Source organism: Perca flavescens, chromosome 7 (assembly GCF_004354835.1).
Source record: "Perca flavescens isolate YP-PL-M2 chromosome 7, PFLA_1.0, whole genome shotgun sequence".
Lineage (NCBI taxonomy): Eukaryota > Metazoa > Chordata > Actinopteri > Perciformes > Percidae > Perca > Perca flavescens.
In genome coordinates this window covers 28,006,650-28,029,416 of record NC_041337.1, presented here as the reverse complement: position 1 = coordinate 28,029,416, position 22,767 = coordinate 28,006,650, and the positions used below count along the sequence as shown (strand labels likewise).

Sequence of the window (22,767 nt, the reverse complement as noted above, 5' to 3'; positions counted from 1 at the left end):
CTTTAGTGGCTACTTTGTCAGACATGAAAGAGAACAAACCATTAGCTGAGAGTAGGGCTGGGCGATAAAACGATAACGATATGTATCGCGATAGACACATAATCAATATCAATAGAAAATGCGGTCGATAAAACGTTCGATAACTTGTTTTTCTTCATCAGAAGAAACCAGAGGTTGTGAATCAAGTTTGGTTGCATGAACAAAGGCCCTCACTCTCTGGCAACCTAGCAACGTGGGGCGTGACACTCTAACAGCCAATCATGTAACAGTATCATGTTTGGTTGCGCCACATCGCTGTCTCGTGTTCTTCAATAACAGAACCGGCGTGGAGTGGAAAGTGAGTGCCGCAGCGAGCGAGGAAATCGTTGATAAAACAGGAAAAGTCAGTATGGCAGTTTTGGGGATTTTATAAGTCTGACCGTAGTCAGACCAATAATAAATCAGACCAACACTGGTAATACCATAAACTTGTTTTACCACTTTAGCCGCGCTCACACTTTGGAGCACAGCCGTATTCGCCATCAACGTCCAACAACATCTGCAGCTGCAACACGGCACAAGCAGCAGACCGCCATGGAGAGGTACTCTGCATCAGCGCCTTACTAAACACTACAAGCAGCAGACCACCATGGAGAGGTACTCTGCATCAGCGCCTTACTAAACACTACAAGCAGCAGACCGCCATGGAGAGGTACTCTGCATCAGCGCCTTACTAAACACTACAAGCAGCAGACCACCATGGAGAGGTACTCTGCATCAGCACCTTACTAAACACTACAAGCAGCAGACCGCCATGGAGAGGTACTCTGCATCAGCGCCTTACTAAACACTACAAGCAGCAGACCACCATGGAGAGGTACTCTGCATCAGCGCCTTACTAAACACTACAAGCAGCAGACCACCATGGAGAGGTACTCTGCATCAGCGCCTTACTAAACACTACAAGCAGCAGAGCACCATGGAGAGGTACTCTGCATCAGCGCCTTACTAAACACTACAAGCAGCAGAGCACCATGGAGAGGTACTCTGCATCAGCGCCTTACTAAACGCTACAAAGAAATAACGAAGGCAGACATGCTGAGCACTGTCCAGAAGCCAGGTTACCAACCTAGCACTAAACCTGCAGAAAATAGTTCCTTCTCAGGTTTCTTATATTTAGCTAACACTTTGCACTATTTTATGACACTTTATTAAGCATTTCTTACTTATTCTTTAATTTTGCATCTTAATGTTAAGAGATAATTGTTAAGTGTTCATTGTGATTTTAGACCCGTTTACATTTTAATTATTTGAGTGTTTTCCATGGTTGTGTTGACATTTCTGCTTTTATAACTGAAGGGATTATAATCAGAGCAGGGTTAAGTTCAAAATAAAAATGTTTAAATTTAATATATTTTTCTCCTGGTCCTTATTTTAAATAGGTCATAAAAAATATCAATAATTATCGATATCGACCGATATGAAAAACTTATATCGTGATACAGTTTTCAACCATATCGCCCAGCCCTAGCTGAGAGGATTAAATAAAGTGTTTTAATTAAGAAAACCAAAGGTCACTTCCATTGCGTGCATGCAATATGTTCTATGAATCCTGTGCTTGTGTATGCAGTCTGAAAACAATTCTTATGATATACAATAAAGAGGAAATAATTGAATGCAAATACATTGGACGGCTACTGCTGAAAAAAGATGGCTATAAATACAGTAGTATATAAAAATGGGCTTTTACATGAGTGAAAGACTTATATAACATGTCACTTAAAGGTGAACATTTGCTGTGAACGTTTGACTGTATGCTGTTGCGTTTTAATATTGTAATTACCAGGAATCTCCGACTACCTAAGAGGTGGTCTTTCTTTTAATTTCTGTTGCTAAAGGTTCTCTGGATGGGGCTGTTTCCTGCCTGTTAATTACATAATTTCCTCTGTGACTTTTCCCTGGTGTTTAGAAAAAAAATGTAAAACCTCTGATGATTGTATACAGACTGAATAATTCACTGTTAAATCAATGGACTAGGGGGAGGAGAAGAACAGAGAGGGATTTATATGAGAATGTAGCACATTGTGAGTTTTAAAAATTTAAAAAGTTCGCTCAAAGCTGCATCTAAAAGAGTTAAATATGCAGGACTGTTTGCAAAATTTAACTTCACGGGGACTCTGTGAGATCCCTTCAAAGACAACCGCAGATCCCCAAACCTTGAAATGAACAGGCCTGGATGGGAATATAATTCACCATGTTTCACTGTTTACTCCATATGTGCATATGTATGCAGTAAAAAGCCAATTTTGAGCTGGTTTTAGTTTGCATAGACAATGTATTTGGTCAGTGAGCAGATATCATCTCGTACTTAAGTTGGCATTAAGGCGCATCCTTTGACAAACACCAATCTCTGTTTGTTTACCTGCATTGGCTAGAGGACATGCTGATGCATAATAATGACAGTGTGTTTATGTATGTGTTCATATGTGAGCATATGTGTGTGTCTGTGTGTGTGTGTGTCTGTGTGTGTGTGTGTGTGTGTGTGTGTGTGTTCAGTCCCTGAAGCTAGCCACCTTTTATCTTCAACGCCATATCTCATCTTTTGCAGGACTAGTGTGACCAATCTAAAACTGCCCCGAGGAACAGAAAGAGTGTGTGTGTGTGTGTGTGTGTGTGTGTGTGTGTGTGTGTGTGTGTGTGTGTGTTGGCTGCCATCTGCCCCTGCCTCTCTGTAACAGCCTGACCTGTGCCGACGTCTAACAGGAGCGCTGAACCTGGCCGCCAACCTTAACAGTCCTCCAGTTCAGAGCCACTCTAGACGGGAAAGTCACGGAGAAGAAAAATACCGAAAACTCTGTTATCTGATTGGAAGACAAAAATAGGATGCTTCACATCATCACCCAAACCAATCCCTGTTCCTCTCAGCTATAATGGAAGTGGTCGGGGGGGTGGGGGGATACTGATTGAATCGTAGCGTGGCATCAGATGAACCCAGCATGGCGCTGAGGTAATTGCACACTTTTTCCCCCCCTTTGGTGCTTCTGCTCGCACATAAAAGTCTCATTTTGAACAAGAGGAAGTGTATTGCCTCTCAGGGGATTGATGAGATGGATTTGAGTGTCTGAATTAAAACCCCTACCCTCTCGGATGTTGACCACATGCTGCGTTTAAGTCCAACTGAGAAAATACACCTTTGACCATTCACTCTGCAACATAGAGTTAAGCTCCAGAATGACTTATTGCCTTGATTGACCATTGATCTTTTATTATATAAAGTCAACTTATGATGTTGGCCTTTGATATTACAGAGATGGGGGACAGCTGAGATACTGATGGAGCAATGCATTCTGGGACCACTTTTAAGTGTGCCATTTATGATAGGCTTCAATCGGACTAACCTGTTTTAATTAAAATTCTCTATGTGCTTCTGACTGACACACACACACACACACACACACACACACACACACACACACACACACACACACACACACACACACACACACACACACACACACACACAACACACACACACACACACACACACACAAGGTGATAAGTCCCAGCCCAAGGCTGACAAGCCCTCAGCGCCGGTGCAAAGTGGAAAGGATTTCTGGGAGAGGGAGGAAGAGAAAAGATGAGGAGGAGGAGGGAGAGGGAGTTAAATTTCTGAACGATGATAACTTAATATTTTCAGTATGCAGGATGGCGGAAGTGCTTGTATTTGAGTTTTTGCCCAACCTGCCCTGACCTCGCTCTCTCAGTCTAATTTCTTTATTTCCCTTCTACTCCTTTTTTTTCTAGGTCCCTCTCCCTCACGTCTTCCTTCTTACCTTTTTTTGTCCTCAAGTCCTTCCCTTCCTTCTTATTCTCTTGACCCATTGTGAGCGTCCTGGCCCGCAGGTTGGGAACCAATGTTTAACAATCTAACTACTGAGCCTTTCCTCTCTTCTCCTTACATACTTCCAGAGAGCCTGTGAGCCAGAGTAACACGTACTTCTTCCACAGCAGCAGTAGTGCCACTTTGTGCCCCCATTTACTCCCTCCAATTACCATGCATGAGCTACATCCACAACTAATGGACTGAATTAGACACACTTACTCATTATACACTAGATTCCATACACATGCATGTATTTAACGTTTCCTGCAGACTTAAACACACCTGGTAGGCTGTAAAACCATATTTCAACATGAATTCTGCCACTATCACAGCTGATTAAACACTAATTTAAGCTATCAGGCAATATCTAAAAAGGAAGAATCTTAAGTACTACCACAATTGCCTCCTTTTATCTATATTAGCTATAACATCCCGATGAAGTGGAGGTGAAATTACCTGACACTTAATTCTGTAAAAAAAATTTTAAAGAAAATAAGCTACTAAAGTAACAACAAAACGTGTCAACCTGCTGATGGACTTTTACACTTTTAATTTTAAATGTCAGTAATAACCAACTTGTTACTGTAGGATGAAGTTTTGGCAGTGTAGTGACAGGAGACAGCTGTGGGAAATGAGAGCTGTCTGACGCCAGTGGGAAATGTCACAGCTAATGCACATCACATGTGGAGGTACTCACACTGGATGCCTTGTTCCCTACAAGATGGGTATGGCTGTGTGTGTGTGTGTGTGTGTGTGTGTGTGTGTGTGTGTGTGTGTGTGTGTGTGTGTGTGTGTGTGTGTGTGCGCGTGCATGTGCTTGCAGGTGTTAAGGAAGGTAAAAACACACTTGACTGTATTATTACTGGAGTGAAGACGCACAATTCTCACACTGAAATGCAACTGTAAAAGTAATTTCTTTAAATCAAATTGTTGCCTTTAAGAGCTACTCCCGTGATTTATTAATCCATACAGTTGGGTGGCTAACAAGAGATGTATTAACACAGACTGGTCCAAATTGAAGCCGAAGGCTGAGATATCCTGGCTTTTAGTCACTAGTATGGGTCAATCTTAGGGCTAGGCGATGGAAATATTCTATCTCGATATAGGTCATTTCATATCACGATCATTATCATATTGAATCACTGCCCAGCCGTAGTCAAGCTCCAAAAATCCTAAATCTTTTATTTCCCATAATGCAACCAATAGAATCTTTTCTATAGAGCTGTGTAGTATATAGTGTAGTCTGCATGACTAGTAGCCTGACCTTTTTGTAAAATTGATTAAATGCCCCTCTAAAATGAACAAAATCTATTAGTGAATGACAGATAATTTCACATTTCCTAAACAAATTAACAAAACATAAATATATTTTGTTTGTCTTGTAAAATGAGATGTTCCCCCCATCTCATTTTACAAGACAAACAAAATATATTTATATATTAAGGTTTTTAAGACTAAAATGACTTAAAATGACTGATAAATGCAGCAGTTTCGTCAAGTTACAAGAACACACGCACGCACGCACACACGCACGCACACAGTAAATTGTTCAAATTGTTGTCAGTTCTTCACTCTATTTCTATTTCTCTCCTCTTCCTCTCTCTTATTATGGTAATGAGCAAGCAGGCAGATGTGTGAGGTTGCTGGAATACTAAGCACACTATATACTCGTCCTCTCTCGTACACACACTCTGAGGTGTATGGCTAAAAAAAATGAGAGCGGTGTAATGTAATGATGAGTTAAATGCATAAACAAAAGAATATATAAACAAAGCCAGCCTGGGGAAAAATGAATTCCCCTCATTTGCACAAAACATCCTTTTTTCTAGTGTAAACTATTCATTGACACAGACAGACGTAGATGTAGTGGACAGAGAGACAGTAGCGGTTTTCCTCCTCACCACAGTTGCAGCACAGCGTTTGGTTGGAAAATGTAATGACAACAGGGAAGAAGAGTGTCTCACTCTGACCGCCTCAATGATGAATTTTGTTTTCATTTTTAAGTTGAATGGCACGTTATCTCTCGCCGCTGACCACCTGAGCCCAAACATATATATACATATTTGCGTAGTTATGAGTGTGCTCGCAACATAGGCCTACCTTTTCTTTAACCTGGTTCTGCGACAAGTTTATGACTTGTCGTGTTCGCACCTAAAAGCATGGAATCTGCACGTGTGGAACACACGTCCATGTAAGCAGACATCCAGTTTACTATGAAAAGAACCACATGCATGTCCACTGTCTCTGTAGCAGGGCAATACAGTGTCAGGGCCAGTGTCAAAACTTCCAAAAAAGGACATTTACAAGTTAAGTTAAGCTCTTAGAACTTATTTGAGGGGGAAACCAGCAATCTCAAATTCAGCAAGTCCAGAACTTACATTACACATACATATAATCAGGTGGGTAAACAGTGTACTGTGTCTTTACCCCACTATGCCCTGGCTGGCTCTGTACTGTAGCATATCATATGTTGTGTCTATTCACTCCCCCAGCTCCAATATATATATTTATTTATACTGAGGTAAAAAGCCGAACAGAAACATTCAGATAATAGTGATTTTCTGGGTTTCTCTCTTCTCTCTGTCTCAATAGCTTCTGCCCTCTGTGTCATACATCTGTGCTACATACATCTCAGCACAGTGAGAGGGCAGCAATCAGCACGCTCCACAGACACACATGCGTGTTTGTGTGTGCGTGTATCTGCATTGTGTGTGCCGGGTGTAAATGGTGTTGCTGACATGCTGCTGGGCCATGTGTCAGTGTGCTGTAATTGTGCACATCTGGTTGCCATGACAACTATGGCTGTAACGTTTCATGTATTCGCGCAAAAACCGTCACGGCCCGGGTCGAGGTCGGGGAGTCAAGGTCCGGGGGTGACCAGCCGCATGCAAAATACACGGTGAGTAATTTAGTTTGATGGATGTAATGTTGAACCAAAGTTCACAAGTGCGACTTCCGCCCAGAAACCTTTAGCCATACGCCATGAGCAACACGTGCTAATGTTAGCACAACCAGCGGATTGGCGTGCAATGGTCAGTCACAAGCGCAAATGAAAACGAGCTGGAAGACCCGCCTGTAGGTTCCCAGTTAGCTACAACAGCGACAGAGAGGGAGCTGTGTATGACGTTACTGTTGTATGGTACGTACAGTAGAAACACATCGAACATTTAACAGCATCACCCAGATGTGCCAAACACCGGGATGATACATCTTTGGGGGCTTTGAATGTTCAAATATAGCCAAGGTGGAACTAATTAAAACACTCCTCCTAATGCACACGTTTCATTTTTTATTCTATTCTATGTATTTTCATGTTTTAAATTTCACAGCATAAGAGTTTCTTTCAGTTTTATAGTCTATTGTGACCTGCTGCTAATTGGAAGAGTTTGCCCGGTGTTACAGTGTAATACAAACATGTTTGAAATGTTCCTTATTTTTAGAATGAAATAGTTCCCCCAGCAAGTCCCCAGCAAGAGGATTCGGTCTGTATTTGACACTTGCACTACTGTCTGTTCAAAATAAATGAAAAGAAACGGATCCTTATGTATATTTGGGTTATTATCCGCTGTACCGGACTCGCACCGGGTGGTGACTTTGGTGTACTATTACATCCCTAACAATGACATTCAAAAATTAACTGGTACAGAAGACACACAAACAATATCTCCACTTTAAAAATGATCATTTGAGGGAGGCAAGGGCGTCATTCCAGCCTAAAATGTGTGTGTGTGTGTGTGTGTGTGTGTGTGTGTGTGTGTGTGTGTGTGTGTGTGTGTGTGTGTGTGTGTGTGTGTGTGTGTGTGTGTGTGTGTGTGTGTGTCAGGTGTGTGTCAGGTTGAGGGTGGGAGGTTCAGAATGGATAGTTTCCTGCCCTCCCTGTGTATGCACACGCAACAAATTTATCACGCATACCACACACACACACGCACGCACGCACGCACGCCCGCCCGCACGCACGCACGAATCCAAAGCACATACACACTGATGGATAAAAGTTGATAGAAACTGTAAAATCGGATGTTTGGGGTTCTGTAATGTGTGTTTGCCAGGAGTGTATGTGTGTTCCTTCACACAGCCTGAGGTTCAACTGCAATCTGTAAACAATGTTTCTAGCTGAGTGAAGGAAAACAAGAAGCAAGGGGTGAAATGTTCAAGAGAGTTAGAGTGTGTGTGTGTGTGTGTGTGTGTGTGTGTGTGTGTGTGTGTGTGTGTGTGTGTGTGTGTGTGTGTGTGTGTGTGTGTGTGTGTGTCTCTCTGGCAGAACGAGAGAGAACAAGAGAGCACTGAACTGCAGATGCCTGACTTTCAGAGCAAACGTTGCTTCTGCAGAAAACTATGACATATACAGTATCTGTGTATACAGTGTGGATATTGTCTGCACAGAGCAAAACGCTCCAATAACTTCCACTTCTTAATAGGGAAAACACCGACTGGGATGCAAGACTCGGCTAATAGCAGGATATCAGCGCAATTTTGTTCAGCAACACGTTGACACCGCAAGCCACTTATTTTCCTCTAATTAACAACCTGCCAATGAAATTCGTTCCGCTGGTTACACTTCCCTGTGTGGTTATTTTCTGACATCGCCACCAAACAATTAAATTAGCACCTACCCATCACAGATTAAAATGCAGTGACAACTGAGTCCCGATTTAAAATAACTTGCTGCTGTGTTAACGAGAGGGAATGAGCGACGTGGCCTTTCACTGGTGCTGAATGGCTGCCGTAACCGTCAACAATGCGAAGAACGTAGAGAGCCCATTTAAGGCAACATTAGGCCGTTCTGCACGCTAATTACTTCCAATATATGACAAAGAGCTGGGAAGGTTTGGGTTTTCAACCGCCCCTCTGCACGGGCATGCTGAGCAATAAGGGCTTGGATAAGCAGCTAGAAACTATTAATTAGCTCACATGGATTCACACTGTCGATATGGTTTTGTTTATCCCACTAATGTCATTCTTTCCGTTTCATTTCAGAGACTCGGCATAGTGACATACTGCTGCATTTTTTTTATGTCGTTTGTTTTTTTAATCTCTTTCTCTGCCATGAGGAAGAAGGAAATCTGTCAAGTGTGGATACATTTACTGTGCGTCTAACAGGGCAAAAGGAAAGTTGCCAGCACAGGAAGCTTTCATCAGTGTGAACGCATATTCATGAGTGAAATATGTACTAAAGGCTTTACTAAAAACACACATTGATAACTGATTTCCATGCAATTTGTCATAACCTTTTAACATTTACATGGCAACAAGAGGACGTTAAAAAAAGCCAAACTGAAGCGGATATTGGGATTGCAATACTCCAGATCACACCTCTGTCTAGCTTCTATTGTACATCACAGAGAGGCCTAATGCCAACAAATCAGACATGGCTATAAGAGTTACTGGCTGACAGCTTCCAGATCAGAGCCGCAGATAGCTCAGTGTGTTGTGTGTCCACATCAAAGAACTGCTGATCCTTACAAGGTCCAAGGTCCGAGAATAACCTGCATCAACGCTGGCTGCCGGGGGACATATCAAAGCAAAGCCGCATTGCAAACTGTGTCAATAATTACTCCTTGTCATAGGGTATCAAAAGCAAATAGTGCTGCACATTACTGAGCCTGAGTATACCTCAGTTCTCTTCTTCTTGGTTGATGTTTTTGTTTTTCTCTCTTTGGACTACTGCTTCTAACCTATTTTGACAGATCAATACCGGGTAAGCGGAGGTGAGGTGAGGTGAGGCAAGCCTGAATGTGAAAGCTGTCAAAGACGGATGGTTAGATGTGGGGGTTGACCAGATTTGGCTAATCCCATTGCCGTTTACCTTTGTTTATGGAAAAAAAAAACTACTTACAGAGCCCTTCAGACGCTCACGTAAGCATCTGCTGATGCCACCGACACAAAACGAGACAGGCTACTCTGACCAAGGTGAGGATATAGAGTTCATCTGTGTCATTTAAAAAGTGTGTGCTTTAAAAGGGCAACAAACTTTTCTGTTGATAAAGTCAAGGCTGCCTCAACCCCCTCCGCTTTCCCCCAGCGGCCTCCGCAATAGTGGTCTAACAAGCTGCTCTCTTTTAAAAGCCGGACATGACACTTCTTCTGTGAAATCGTAATACAGAAGAGGCAACTTTACCTTTGATATCTTGATGTTAGACCTTCTCAGCCAGTAACCCCGCCCCGGCTAAAAGATGAGGTAGATATTTTGCCTCTGTTGTGTGAAATCTATGATGTGAAATGATTTAATTAAGATAGGCCGAGGAGCCGTAATTAATTCTGCCTCTCTCTGAGTTAGGCTTACTGTCAAGAACACAGAGAAAGGCTCCGGCAGAATAAATTATTGTGTGTGTGTGTGTGTGTGTGTGTGTGTGTGTGTGTGTGTGTGTGTGTGTGTGTGTGTGTCCGTCCTTACATCTGAGTGGGTAATGGGTGTGGAGCGCTGTATTCTCCCAGAGCTGACAAAGATTTATGTCAATTCTTTAGGACTGGGTAGTGTTCTTAAAGTGTAAGTGAGCCTCCTGGCACTCTTATTTAGGTGTTCCACCATCTTAGATCAAATCAGTCCAAGAGTGTATTTTGTCTGTCAGCATGGAGCATCCTCTGGGGAGCACCGTCAGTGACAAAAGCGCAATTGAAGCCAGGCAGGCTGTGCTGGAGACGGCTACAGTCACAGAAGACCTCTGAACTGAGGCTTAACTTATTACATGTCCTTTCTTTTGAGTCTCCGGCCTATTCGGATCACGTTTGGCCAGTGTTTAGTCACCTAAGGTTGTGATAGGATGAACTGAAGGATAGTTCAAGGGAGCAGTCTACAGTACACCTGATATTCCTCTCAGCCTGAAGTCCTTGAGACAGAACTAAAGATGTGAATCTATTCTTTGTCCAAGTTCAATTAAAAACTAGATTTTCCATAAATCCGATGACAAATACCTGGTGAAGTAAAAAATAAAATAAAATACGACCAAAGATTGTTTCTAATTAACACTGCCTCCTTGCTATGCCCTTAACCACTGCACAAACTCTGGATGTAGACAACTGAGGGCCAAGAGCCTCGTTCATCAAGCATTTCTCTGAGTCGACCTTCTTTCCAAAGACCAATACTAATCCCTCAAGCTGCAAGTCTTTGAGCTTTCTAGCTCTGGCCAAATGCGCAACAACTGTCTTATTATCAGGAGACAACAAGCAATAATGAGTGTGGCCTGAGCCAAGCAACTGCCGCTTTGAGCTTTCAAAGAAAAAGCCTAATTAACAGCTGCTTTGTGACTTCCGTCACTTATTTTGACCGGTGATTATAGGCTATTCATTTGGGAGGATTTGTCAGCTATTTGCTGGTGGCGCACACCATAAATATCATCTAAGAGTTTTGCTTATGTTGTGCCGAACCTGCATTTTCCCCACTAATTTGCAGAACAAATTCCTTTACTTTCTGCAGAATCTCCTCATGCTAATAAAGACGTTTCATCAACGGCAGTTCAGAGACAAATTAGGCTGTATAAAAATGTAGACTTCTTGGTATCTTGTCTGTGACTTCCTGTAATTAAGTAGTGGGGAGCAGAGCACCCTTGGCACTGAGGACAAGTTCAGTAGAACGAGGCCTGTGCTCTCTACTAAATCGCCCCTCCGCCACTACTAAAACCATGCGTCTCCAAAAAGTGGCCTACTGTCTTATTTGGGCCAACTCTAATTGTCTCACTAATCTCTCCAGCGTTAAATGACCCAGAGAAACTGCGTCCCACAGGGCAGGCTTACCCCACTGATTGGAGGCTTTGCTTTTTGTTTTGCTAGACATATTAAAAGAGCATAGGCTGCTGATGTAAAGCCTACAGAACTATTGGAAATGTAATTAAGGGCTAGCAGCAGCTTTTAAATGGTTGACTAGTGCAGAAACAAACTGTGCCCCTCAGACAGCAAAAACTTTAATACATGGGAAATGAGTGGCTCAATCGATAAGCAGGGCGTTATTTCCTTTGTAGGTGGAAATTCAATGGAAGACAGAAATGGGCTTGCTTCACTGCCTGCATGCACACAGTTTCTCATTTGCCCAGTGGAGAGCCACATTTTACAGCAATATTTGCTTAAAAAACAGACCTTTCTGTGAGATATAATCATTTGTCAAGACAATTTCATCTGCCATTAAAACAAAAACAAATAGTTGCTGTAAACTGCGCCGGCTCCAATTGGATCTCCAGTGTTTTTTGACGTGAGGCACGAAAGAGAAAAAATAGACATACTTGCACACTCCTCAGGTGTTGAGGTGAGGCAGAGTTGAAAAAACTCTCCAATCAAGCCCAATCATTTGTTGAAGCCAAAACGCCCCAGCCATTTCATATCGACAGTGAACAGCCTATTGTGCCGACCCTGACAGACAATCCCATTCGTCATAAACCACCTCTAATTTGATACATTTTTTAAAGCTGACATCTTTCGCAAACCGCTTTTCCAAACAAGCTGGCCTATGGGGCGAGTGATTGAGCAATTACCAGAAACAGATTCTGAAAGCCCCCACTGTTGCCTTTTGTCCCTGACATCAGCTGGCCAGCTGCAACATTAGGAACATTTTCTCCTCGTGTTTTCATCCCTCCAAACCTCTGGCTTTGTAGCCCGCAAACAAGCAGGATGATACAAACACCTTCAGAACTAGTAGGAGTCCATTCTTGGCTGGCTGGCAGTGCAGTATAAAGAAAATACGACACAAAAGTCTATCAAACACTTTCTCAGTGCGCTGCCTCTGATAAATATTCATGATAGCAGCTTGAAAACCAGATGTTTTCCTCCAATTAAAGCTTGCTGAGGTACACTGTTTTGGAAAAAATGTGTTGCTTTTTTTAATTAAAAGCTCATGTTACTGGGCCAGTAAACAACTTAAACAATGCAGCGCCCATTTCAAAGATTTATATGTATGGGACAGGAGGAGAGGACGCGGCTAACAAGGTGAGGTGATGGTGCTGCTCTACGCTCCTGGCCTACAAACCTCAGGTAATGTAGAATACCCAGGGAAAGGGGGTGGATTATCCCATTAGACCCTATCAGAAGGATGTGAATGCTGCTGTAGTAACAGGTATTGAACATCAGCCCAACTAGCCGTGCGAAGCAGATCAAATCAAGTCATCAAAAGATCCTTCTCACATCAAAGCCCTGAGCAGACCTGGCCACGTGCCTACCATACCAACTGTGTAGAAACCAAAAGCGAGAGCAGCCAAATCTGGCACAGCGCACAGACGGCTGGCCACTTCAAAAAGGCAGGGAACTGCTGTATGAGGTCATTACTCGCAGATACAACCCCAAAACACCAGCGGACAATGGAGGCGAGCAGAGAGAAACCACAGAGGACTTACCATCAGGAGGCTGGGCTGGAGTGAAGTGAGGAGGTTTGTCTGAAAGAGATAAAAGAGAAAGAAATCGTTTTTTAGTTTGGGGGGAAATTCACAGACTTCCCAGGGGTGCAGGCCAAGTAATTGAGTTGCTACCCTGCAGGAACCCAGCTGAGCTAATCAACAGTAGTGCATTTCTGCGATAGATATCATAATTTTTTTTTTTTTTTATGGTCTTCTCATCCCAAACCACACCGCATGACTTTTGATACAATGAGAGCACATGAGAATGGTAAAAACACACAGGAATGGATCTGCTTTTCTTTTGGGTTGAATAGTGTAAGATAAGATTTGAAATTCCACAGCAGTGATCACATCAGCGAAAACGTACTCAGTTTTCCCCACCCCCCCAGCAACCATATGCAGAATAAATCAAATCTCTCCCCCCCCCACCACCTTAGAATATCAAATGACATCATGCTACTCTCCAAGTAAACACCCAGCAGATGATGACATACGGCTTGCTGGTTTGTGGGAACCATAAAACAAGACCTGTAGTGTCAAATGACTGAGTATAGAGTAACACTCAGGGGAAAGACCTCATGAAACTGGAGCCCTTTGCAGTTTTGACACCTTAACGCTTGACAATCTTGACCAAGCAATGGATCCATAGTAGTTTACTGTAATGCAGACTGTGCATGGAGACCATATAGTTTGAATCACATTGTATAGCAGGGAAATAGGGGATATTCTTAGTGACAAAACAAATACCATGCACAAACGGAAATCGGGCTGCACTAACATGTACCTTTATTGTTGATTAATCTGATAATTATACCTTTAACTGTTTAGGCTACAAAATAGCCAAAGCCTCAGGGGGTGTCTTCAAATTGCTTATATTTTCCGACAAACAAACCAAAATATATTTAATTTACAATATAAGAAAAGAGAGAAGAGAAAAGCAGCAAATTCTAACATTTGAGAGGCTGTTTTTTTTTTTTTGCCTAAACGACTGCTCGCCTTTTTAGGTTATGGTAAATATTTGTTTTGTTGATTGGCTAATTGATTAGGCAACAAAATCAATTCAGCACTGAACAGGAAACATCAAGCTGTTGGATATCTGCCTGTTGGTTAGCTTGGCAATTATGCAAAGTGCATACAGATACCAAAGACATATGGCACTGAATGATACAAAGCTAAAAGCAAAGTAAGAAGAGTGACATCATGTTGGAAAATTAAACATATCCAGTACGGGTGGGGGAAAAAACCCAATATAGCACAGTTTGTCTGCTTGACAATACCTACATATACATTTTGCAGCAATAAAATTGAAGTGAGATAAACAAACAGAAAAATGTATCTTTTTGGATAAAACAGATGTTGACAAATAGGGTTGGGCACCGTTTGGATTTTTACGATTCCGATGCCGAACCGGTACTTTTAAAACGATTACGATTCCTAAACCGAAATGCAAAATGACATCAAAGAAAGGCTCTTTTTTGGAGTTTTTTTTTATTTGAAAATTATTTAAATTTAACAATATATTAACGTTTTAAAGTACTTAAATATATAATAAGTAAACCTAAGTCACCTAACACATAACTACAATAATTTAACAATAAATAACAGTTACACTATTAACAAGTCACAACAAAATAAATGTTGTTGAGTTGGTATGCCAACCAGCTTCAAACTTGAGCAGTTCTTATGCAGAAAAATGACCATATTTGCCTTCTCTGGCAAGATACGACAGCTCTCCTGACTTATGGCAGGTCCTGCACAGGAGAAAACTCTCTCAGATGGTGTCCAAGAGGCCTTTTCACACACAGGTATGAGTTTGAAAAGACAGACAATTTGGGGAGGCTGTCCCGCCTCCCCCACCACCAGGCTACAGGGTCTTGTCCTGACCAATAGACTAGAAGAGCAAGTGTAATATGTTTACTAGCGAACACGTGCAGTGAATAGTTAATATGCTTTTACGTCCGTTTTGGTGAGCCCAGAGGGAAAATATGCCATTTTAAAAGTAGCCTACATTTACGGTAGCTAGCTAACGGTATTATTTTTTTAGTTTTACGTCCGTTTCGTAGCGTGTACAAAAAGCCGTCTATCAGCAGTGATAGTAGTAGAGTAGCATGGCGGAGAATAGCTAGGACACGCGCTTCACACCGCGAGCGGGCACGTGTGCCACTCGGCAGAAAAGGGAGAAACAAAAAAAAGAGTTCCATAGTGGAACCGGGTTTTGGTACCCAACCCTATTGACAAAGTTTCCTTTTGGGGACATAATTTGAAATTGGGGGGAAAAAAAGGTAATAAATTGCAATATATGGCAGAACATTGCAATATGTTTAAAATCACAATAATATTATCTTGTGGCGATCGTGATGATATCGTATAGTGAAGCCTCTGGTGATTCCCACCCATAATATCCAGCACCATTGTACCTTTTTCTAATACAAACAATCACCATAAAAAAAAAGCCATCAGGAAGCACGAGTACTGATCTACAGAAATGATTCTGGTGTCATCATCACTTGCCAGGGAACTTCACCAAATGGACAATGTGTTACCTCCAAGGCCATCACGATACACTGGTCACAGTGTACCAGGGCACCGGAGTACCGAGCACAAGTCAACCAAACAACCATCTGCACTCTCGCAGTCAACTCAGCTCAACTGTGTCACGAAGCAGAGCTCCGGTGAGTTGTCAGAGCTGCCAGCATCGAACGCACACACACTCAGAAAGGATGTGCAGCCACCCAGCCATCTCTCTGACGTCTCTGCACTGTGAGGGATAATGAGGAAGATAAAACACATCACATCAATTACCCCACTAACACATTATTCCGGGGCTCCGTCAACCACTGCGCCAAAGCCTTTTCAGGACTTCTGCGATACCCGTCGGCGTCCCAAGACACAGCTGAGTTTTAAATTTAGGCTCACTTAAAATTGCTTGTCAACAGTCGGGGCTTCGGGGGAGAAAGAGAGAGAAAGTGTGCGTGAGAGAGAAAAAATGAGGAGAGGGGAGAGGCGAGGCGAGGCTGGTGCTAGAGGTGAATAATGAAGTGTCGGCTGAGGCCGTTTCCCAGTCAGTCATGACGGTAACTGATTTCCATCTGGGGGGGATTTCAAGAAAACATATAAAACGAGTGAAACAGAAATTGGCACGAGGAAAATATTGAAGTTCTGCTGAGAGGGTAAAGGAGCACGCACAGAAACAGACATCCACACAAGCTGTACTTCCTGCCTCGCATTCGTAAGCATGCATAAATACACACAACCAAAAAGGGCGAATCAGAAAGAGCCTGACAGAAAAGGTGGCGTACAGAGCGCAGGGCGACACTAAACGATTTTGTCAAATTTCCATAATGAAAGGACAAGATAAGGTCTTTCCATAAACATATCAGCTTTTCCCATCTCCCTCTGCACCCAGCAAAGCGTGAGTTCCCGTGCCCGTGTGAATGCCAGAACATGGCCATCATTCACCTTATACTGTATCTTCAGCAAATCAATACGTGTCTGACTGTGGCATTTAGCCATGTGCATGCAGAGGAGTGTGTGTATGTATCATTGAATGTGTGTCATCTTCCCTATTGGTGCGGTTGATGTATAGTCACACAGAATGATAAACCAAGAGTGTGTCTCTGTGTGGGTTCTGTTGGCAGACGGTAGGATTTTGTGGGGGTTACTGCGTGTGTGTGGGCATGCTTCACCCTATATGGTGACAATAGAAATAGAGAATCTGAGGTTGCACTGCTCCTCTAACACCCCTCCTCCCTCCCCACACACATCCAAACACAAACGTCATCACCACCAGCACTATCACCATCCTGTCCAGCAGTCCCTGTGGCCACACGGCGAGGGCTCTTGGCAGCATAAAAGAGCCCCTTTCATTTCATCAGTTCCTCCAACGCACATTTCTCATCTGAGAGGTGAAGATTGGCCCGCTTTAACGGAGTTTGTATTAAATCTATTAGAATCTGTCTGGCTGAAATTGATTCAGTAACACAGCGAGGTTACAAATGGATCAGACTGCTCTGGTCACCAACATCCACCAATTAGCCGGAGAAGGAAAGACGATAGAAAGACACAAACCTAGAAAAGAAGTAGACAAATGCTAAGAGGTGCATCTAATGCAGTGGCATCCTCCGGGATATGGGGACTTTGCCTTCTACATGGCTGAAAAGTCAACAGCCTGATAACAGGGTTGACATGGAACAAGAACCACGGCTAAAGAATATTAACGAGCCTCTCTCCCCTAAAAGGGTTGCTCAAATTCCCACTTCAACCCCAAAACGACCGCTTGATTAACTTATTTACTTACTTATAATGATGTGCAAGTGATTATGTTGCACAAGTCTTGCATAAATAATAGCCCACTTTGGATAGTTGAGAGGACATTCACCTTTAACACAGTCTAATCTGGCAAGGCACTCAAAAATAGACTTGTGTAAGTCTGTGAGAGAGTGAGGAGAATGAATAAGTTAGTGTTAACACAGACAGGCAAATGGAAGAGGGGGGCAGCTGAAGGTGTGCGGTTGCCAGTAATGTAAAAAAATAAATAAAATGGTTGCATATCTTTGATGAATTCATAAACTCATATTGTGAATACAAATGATACCCAGCACGGGGTTTAATGGAAGACAAACTAAAGCAATTATCTCACTTTGTCTTTGACCCAAGAATCTACCGATATGGTGACCGTCAAAACTGCCAACAGTAGCTAAACTGCACGAACATTATGCTCTTAATGAGCCACAATACTTTCAATATAAAGTGGGACAAGACTAATGCAGCGGGGGCAGATGACAGGAGGGATTAAGGCTTTCCAGGCCAAAAGACATGTTATCATCCGCCAAAGGCATTTAGTTGCCTTTTAATACTCCATCCCGTAGTTCAAAGTAAATGCCAAGTCTGGAGAAGAAACATAAGATATTTTCACAAGCCTACAGTACAGACGCAGAAACAAGGAAAGGGGGGCTGAGACTTTAGGTGTCCTGAGTCCCTACCTCAAGTGCAGATAAGGCTGTCATGAGAAGTAAAGTGAGCTCGGTATTTGTTTCAACGAAGACATTCAATGCAAAAACTGTGTAGAATGTACAAACCAAAATAATTTATTCCCAGCTAAATTCTGTCTGTAAGGCCGCACCAATACTTTGAAATAGGGGTTTATAGCAAGCATTCTATGGCCAAGCACTGACCCATACGTTGAGGTGTTATGAAAGTAGAAGTGTGTGTTTCTGATGAACCAACGTACAATTGTTGAGGAACAGGAGCACCGCGAAGCCCAGTGTAGATGTGGCCAGCAGGATCAGACAGATGTTGCAGGGGATCATGAAGTAGCGCACCACCAGGGACACCTTGTGTTGGTACCTGCGGTCCTGCTCCTGTGGCGGTGGCGAGGGATAGTGGCACCCGCTCATGCTCCACTCCATTGACCCCCTCCCCTCCAGGGTGGAGGAGATGACGGGACGAGGAGGGCGACGAGGGGTGCCCAAAGACCCGTTGGAAAAAATGATGGCGGCGGGGTAGAGCAGAGGATGAAGATGAAGATAAAAGAAAAAAGCACCCCAAAAAAAAGACTCGTAATGGCCGCTGTTTCAGCTGCGGTTCCAGCTGTGCACCGTGGCGAGGACCCGGTGACCGTTTCTGTCAGAGAATCGCAGCAGCAAGCTTTCAGCGGTTTCCAAGCAACACATTTTTAGAGATAATAACATCCATTTGGAGAAAGGGACAGGGATGTTGGACTCCTACAGCCCCCCACCTGTCCACACGACCTCCATTCTGCTGTCCACTAGGAAAAAAACTAATGGGCTTTAAATCTGTGACTAAGTGTGTGTGTGTGTGTGTGTGTGTGTGTGTGTGTGTGTGTGTGTGTGTTGTGAATTGGTTTATACTTACAGTGCAAACATGTGTGTGGTTTTAGGTGGGTGGTGATAATGTGTTTGTAACTGTGCGTCAGTGCGCTTTTGGCATGTATGTGTGTGAGATGTACCTTAGCCAGAAATTTGTGTGTTAGGATGTGGGTGTTTTAAATTGTCAGATATCCACACGGGAAAAAACTTCCAAGCAGGCTGACAGTAAATCCACAAATGCAATCCTCTCCTTTCCCTCTCCCAGTGACCCTGACTGGTAATTGTATGGACGTGAAAGGGGTCTGGGAATGCAGCTTCTCAGAGCACTCCCACTCCTTTACTTGTCAAAAAGCCTTGAAAACACCAAGCCAAGGTCTGGTGCTCACCAACAACATGTGTCACAAGTATTTTCCTAAGAGATGACAGCCAAGCATCTCCTTTAGCCTCCCTGTGGCTGTTGCCTGTTGGGGCAACAAAGGTTAGCTCCTCTCCTGAGCAATGATTTGCCCAGAGCGCCTCTAACTCAACACAACTGCTTCTTTGTATCCACCGGAGACTGGCTCGGTATTTTTTATTTTTTTTTGCTTATTGTTTTGTATAGTCTGGCACGGTGAATAGATACGCGACCACGGCACGTAAGATCCGTCCAAACCTGTCACCGTCACCGGAGCAACTTGTATCAGCTGTAGCGTGATTAGCGGGATGGCTGGAAAGCAGCTGGCCGCCGCTCGCTAAACCATATGCTCCCGCGTTCACGGAGATGGCTTGTTTTTCCTCCCCTTCTCTCCTGCGTGCCTGACACTCCTCGGTTCAATAACCTTAATTCCCGGTCAGTCTCATGGAGAGGGTAAGCATCTGCCCCCACTCCCCCCCCCCCCCGACCCCACTGGTGCCGAATGCAGGTCAGAAGAAGTGGCGGAGAGGGAGAAAAAGTTGGAGAGAAGAAGGATCGCCAATCCCCACTCAACCTGTCAATGCAGAGCCGTCTTCTCCCCCAAGCAGCTACGGACGAGCAGCAAAACACAGAGACGATCTAAATGAATGAACTCGTGGAAAGAAAAGGAGAAAAAGCGGTGTGTGTGATCAGAAATCAACCAAGAAGCTTGAGGCACAGATTTGTTGGGCTTTCGTCCCTTGTGTCAGCACCGAGATGGAGAATCCCAACCAGATAATTAGAGGAAAAGGTTCTCATTGCGCCCTGATCCTCGCAAGACTTAAGTTGATTCAGCTTCTGCTATTTCTGCCTTTCAGGAAAGAACTTGTCCGGGCTTTTCTTTCTTTCTCTGGTTCGTTGACTCTTTTTTTTTTTTTTTTTTTTTTATACGCTTCCTCAAGCATCCAGTCCCCTTTTCACTGGGTTGTTTTAGTCCAGAGGCGCTTCAGTGTCCTGGCCGCAAGGATTTATGCACCAGCTTCTCCTCTGTGGGGATCCAACATTCACTGGCAGCCAAAACAACAAATTAGACTCCGGGTATTCATGGCGCGCTTAATCCCCAGGCAGCAGGTAGTGGTCCCAGTGTCAGCGCACTCAGTCAGCCAGTTGAAGCAGAGAGGAGTGAGTCAATGACAGAAGTCAGCAGACAGACGCAGCAATACAGAGAGAGAGAGAGAGAGAGAGAGAGAGAGAGAGAGAGAGAGAGAGAGAGAGAGAGAGAGAAAGGAAGTAAACGGGAGTGAGGAGTGCTGGCAAAAGGAAAAGCAGCTCCTGACACTTCGGTCCACCTTTTCTTTTCTTTTTTTTTCTTTTGGAGAAAACAGAAAACAGTTTGGTTTCCCAAACACTCTCCTCCTGAGCGCTCCTCTCTCAGCCCTCAGCCAGCGGAACGGATGAGCCCATAATGAGAGAGCGAGAGAGACAGTGCAAGAGAGAGAGAGAGAGAGAGAGAGAGGGAGAGAGAGGTGGGGGAGTGGTTGAGGGGCTGTCTTTAACAAAGGCAGAGGGGAGGAGGGGTCGGAGTTGGGTGAGGGAACAAAAAAAAAAAAAAGAAGAAAACGAGCGAGAATAAAGGCTTTGGGGAATAGTACTCGAGTCCTGTCAGAGTGGGGAGGGGGGCAGCAACAGTGCAGCAGCAAAACAAAAGAGGGCTACGGTCTTGGGAGATGTCAACCAACTCCTCCATTTGTTTATAGCCTAATCAAAAGAAAGTCTCTTCCACAAGAGCTGGAGAATTTCCACAGATTTAATGAGGCAAACCAAGAGAAAATAGGCCTGCAGATTGAGGGAGAGAGCAAAACTTAAATACATTAAAGTCAATCACATATTGAGTCTCTCCAAAGAGCCTAGCCCACTTGTTTTTGACAGATATGTGCCACAAGTACAAAAATAAGCCTGAGAAAGTCTACATGCGTTCCACACAAACAAGCCAATATTCAATTAATTAACAATCCCATTTGGACCTTTTTTTTCTCACTTTCATGACAAATAGGATTAGGTTTCTTCCCCCCACCCCATGTTAAATAATACGGCAAAAAAAAAAGAATATTCAGCAGATCTGGCAAAAGATCTGATGCGGACGCATCTATTTCACAGCATGTATTATTTTGCCCTTTTTAAAAGCAATGCATTGTTGCTCGTCTAATGTAATAATGAGGTCAGAATAGAGGGGTGGTTACACTGTTTTAGCAAGACCCCTGCATCAATATCCACTTTGAACAAAGTCAACGGCGGCAGGCGCCAGATGCAAGGCGGTATCTATCATCAATTATTTATGTTTTTTCACTCTCTCTATCTGTGTCTCCATCTCCATCTCTGCCGTTCATTCCAGCCCCCCCCTCACACACACACACACACACACACACACACACACACAAGGGTGCGCACAAGCATACACACTGGCAGTGCACACGTAATCTGCATCCACAGAGGAATTGCATGAATGCACACACAATTGCCTTTTCTGTCTGATAGAAACACATACACACAGCAAAATGCCTCCTGTCTTTTTGTCTCTATCTGATTTCAGCCTACAAGCTCACACAACACAACATGAAGGTGATCTCGCTTCCGCCCAAAGTCATTTATCTCTTTGGAAAGTGTGTTCATTCCCAGGCCTAAGCTGAGCTCTGTGGGGGAGACTCTAATACGAGGGGAGCCAGGTTTTAAGACTGCCTGCTGAGGGGTCCACCCCACATCATCAGCAACACCACCAACCAAGAGGTGCCTCCCCATCCGTGCCCCTTCCAGACACGATACCCCAGAAAGTCCACATCAGGTCTCACATTGCGGAAACAAAGCCTGATTGATGGACTGACTGGAAAGAAAAAGGAAACAGCTGGCGTCTCATTTGTTGCCTCTCTTTTGTCACCCATTTCACTTTTATCTGCCTGTGTCTTTATGATCACGCTCATTGTCTCCACGAGTGGGAATTTTTGGTGCAGCGAGGGGTTAAAACAATTAAAAGTGCACACCACCGCCACATCCTAACACCAAGCACCAAGTGCTCCCAGCAGAGGGCGCTAGGGAGCCGGCCCAGCACTCTGCCGCCACACGACCCAAATAAGATCTTCTGTCGACATCAAAGCTCAGCTGCTTTGATCCATTTTTAATGCCACAAGTAGCGCACAAGGTTAACATCTCTCTCCCTCTCTGAAAGCTTTGAAACGGCAATTTCCATTAAGGAGTCAAAGGAGCTGCTCTCTTGTTTAATGGTCTGGCAGGAGGGAAAAAAAAATGTGTGTGCATATGCTCATGTGTGTGCTATTCTTTATGCAGGGAGTGAGACATTTTTCAAGTTCAATAACTAATTGACCATGATGCTTC

The 22,767-nt window shown here is 43.6% G+C and overlaps 1 protein-coding gene across 2 annotated transcripts in view; it reads right to left on the bottom strand.

Annotated features, from left to right (window-relative positions):
• agrn (agrin) overlaps window positions 1–22,767 on the bottom strand; it is a 269,255-nt gene that overhangs the window by 147,477 nt on the left and 99,011 nt on the right. The window contains exons 1-2 of one of the 2 annotated variants that reach the window (XM_028582097.1): window positions 18,410–19,839; window positions 13,180–13,218 (exon numbers count right to left, since the gene is read on the bottom strand). In XM_028582097.1, coding sequence (XP_028437898.1) covers window positions 13,180–13,218; window positions 18,410–18,587 — 217 coding nt within the window. In that variant the 5' untranslated portion in view covers window positions 18,588–19,839. Of the gene's footprint in view, window positions 1–13,179; window positions 13,219–18,409; window positions 19,840–22,767 lie in introns of those variants that run through there. The other variant, XM_028582096.1, reaches the window with a different exon arrangement.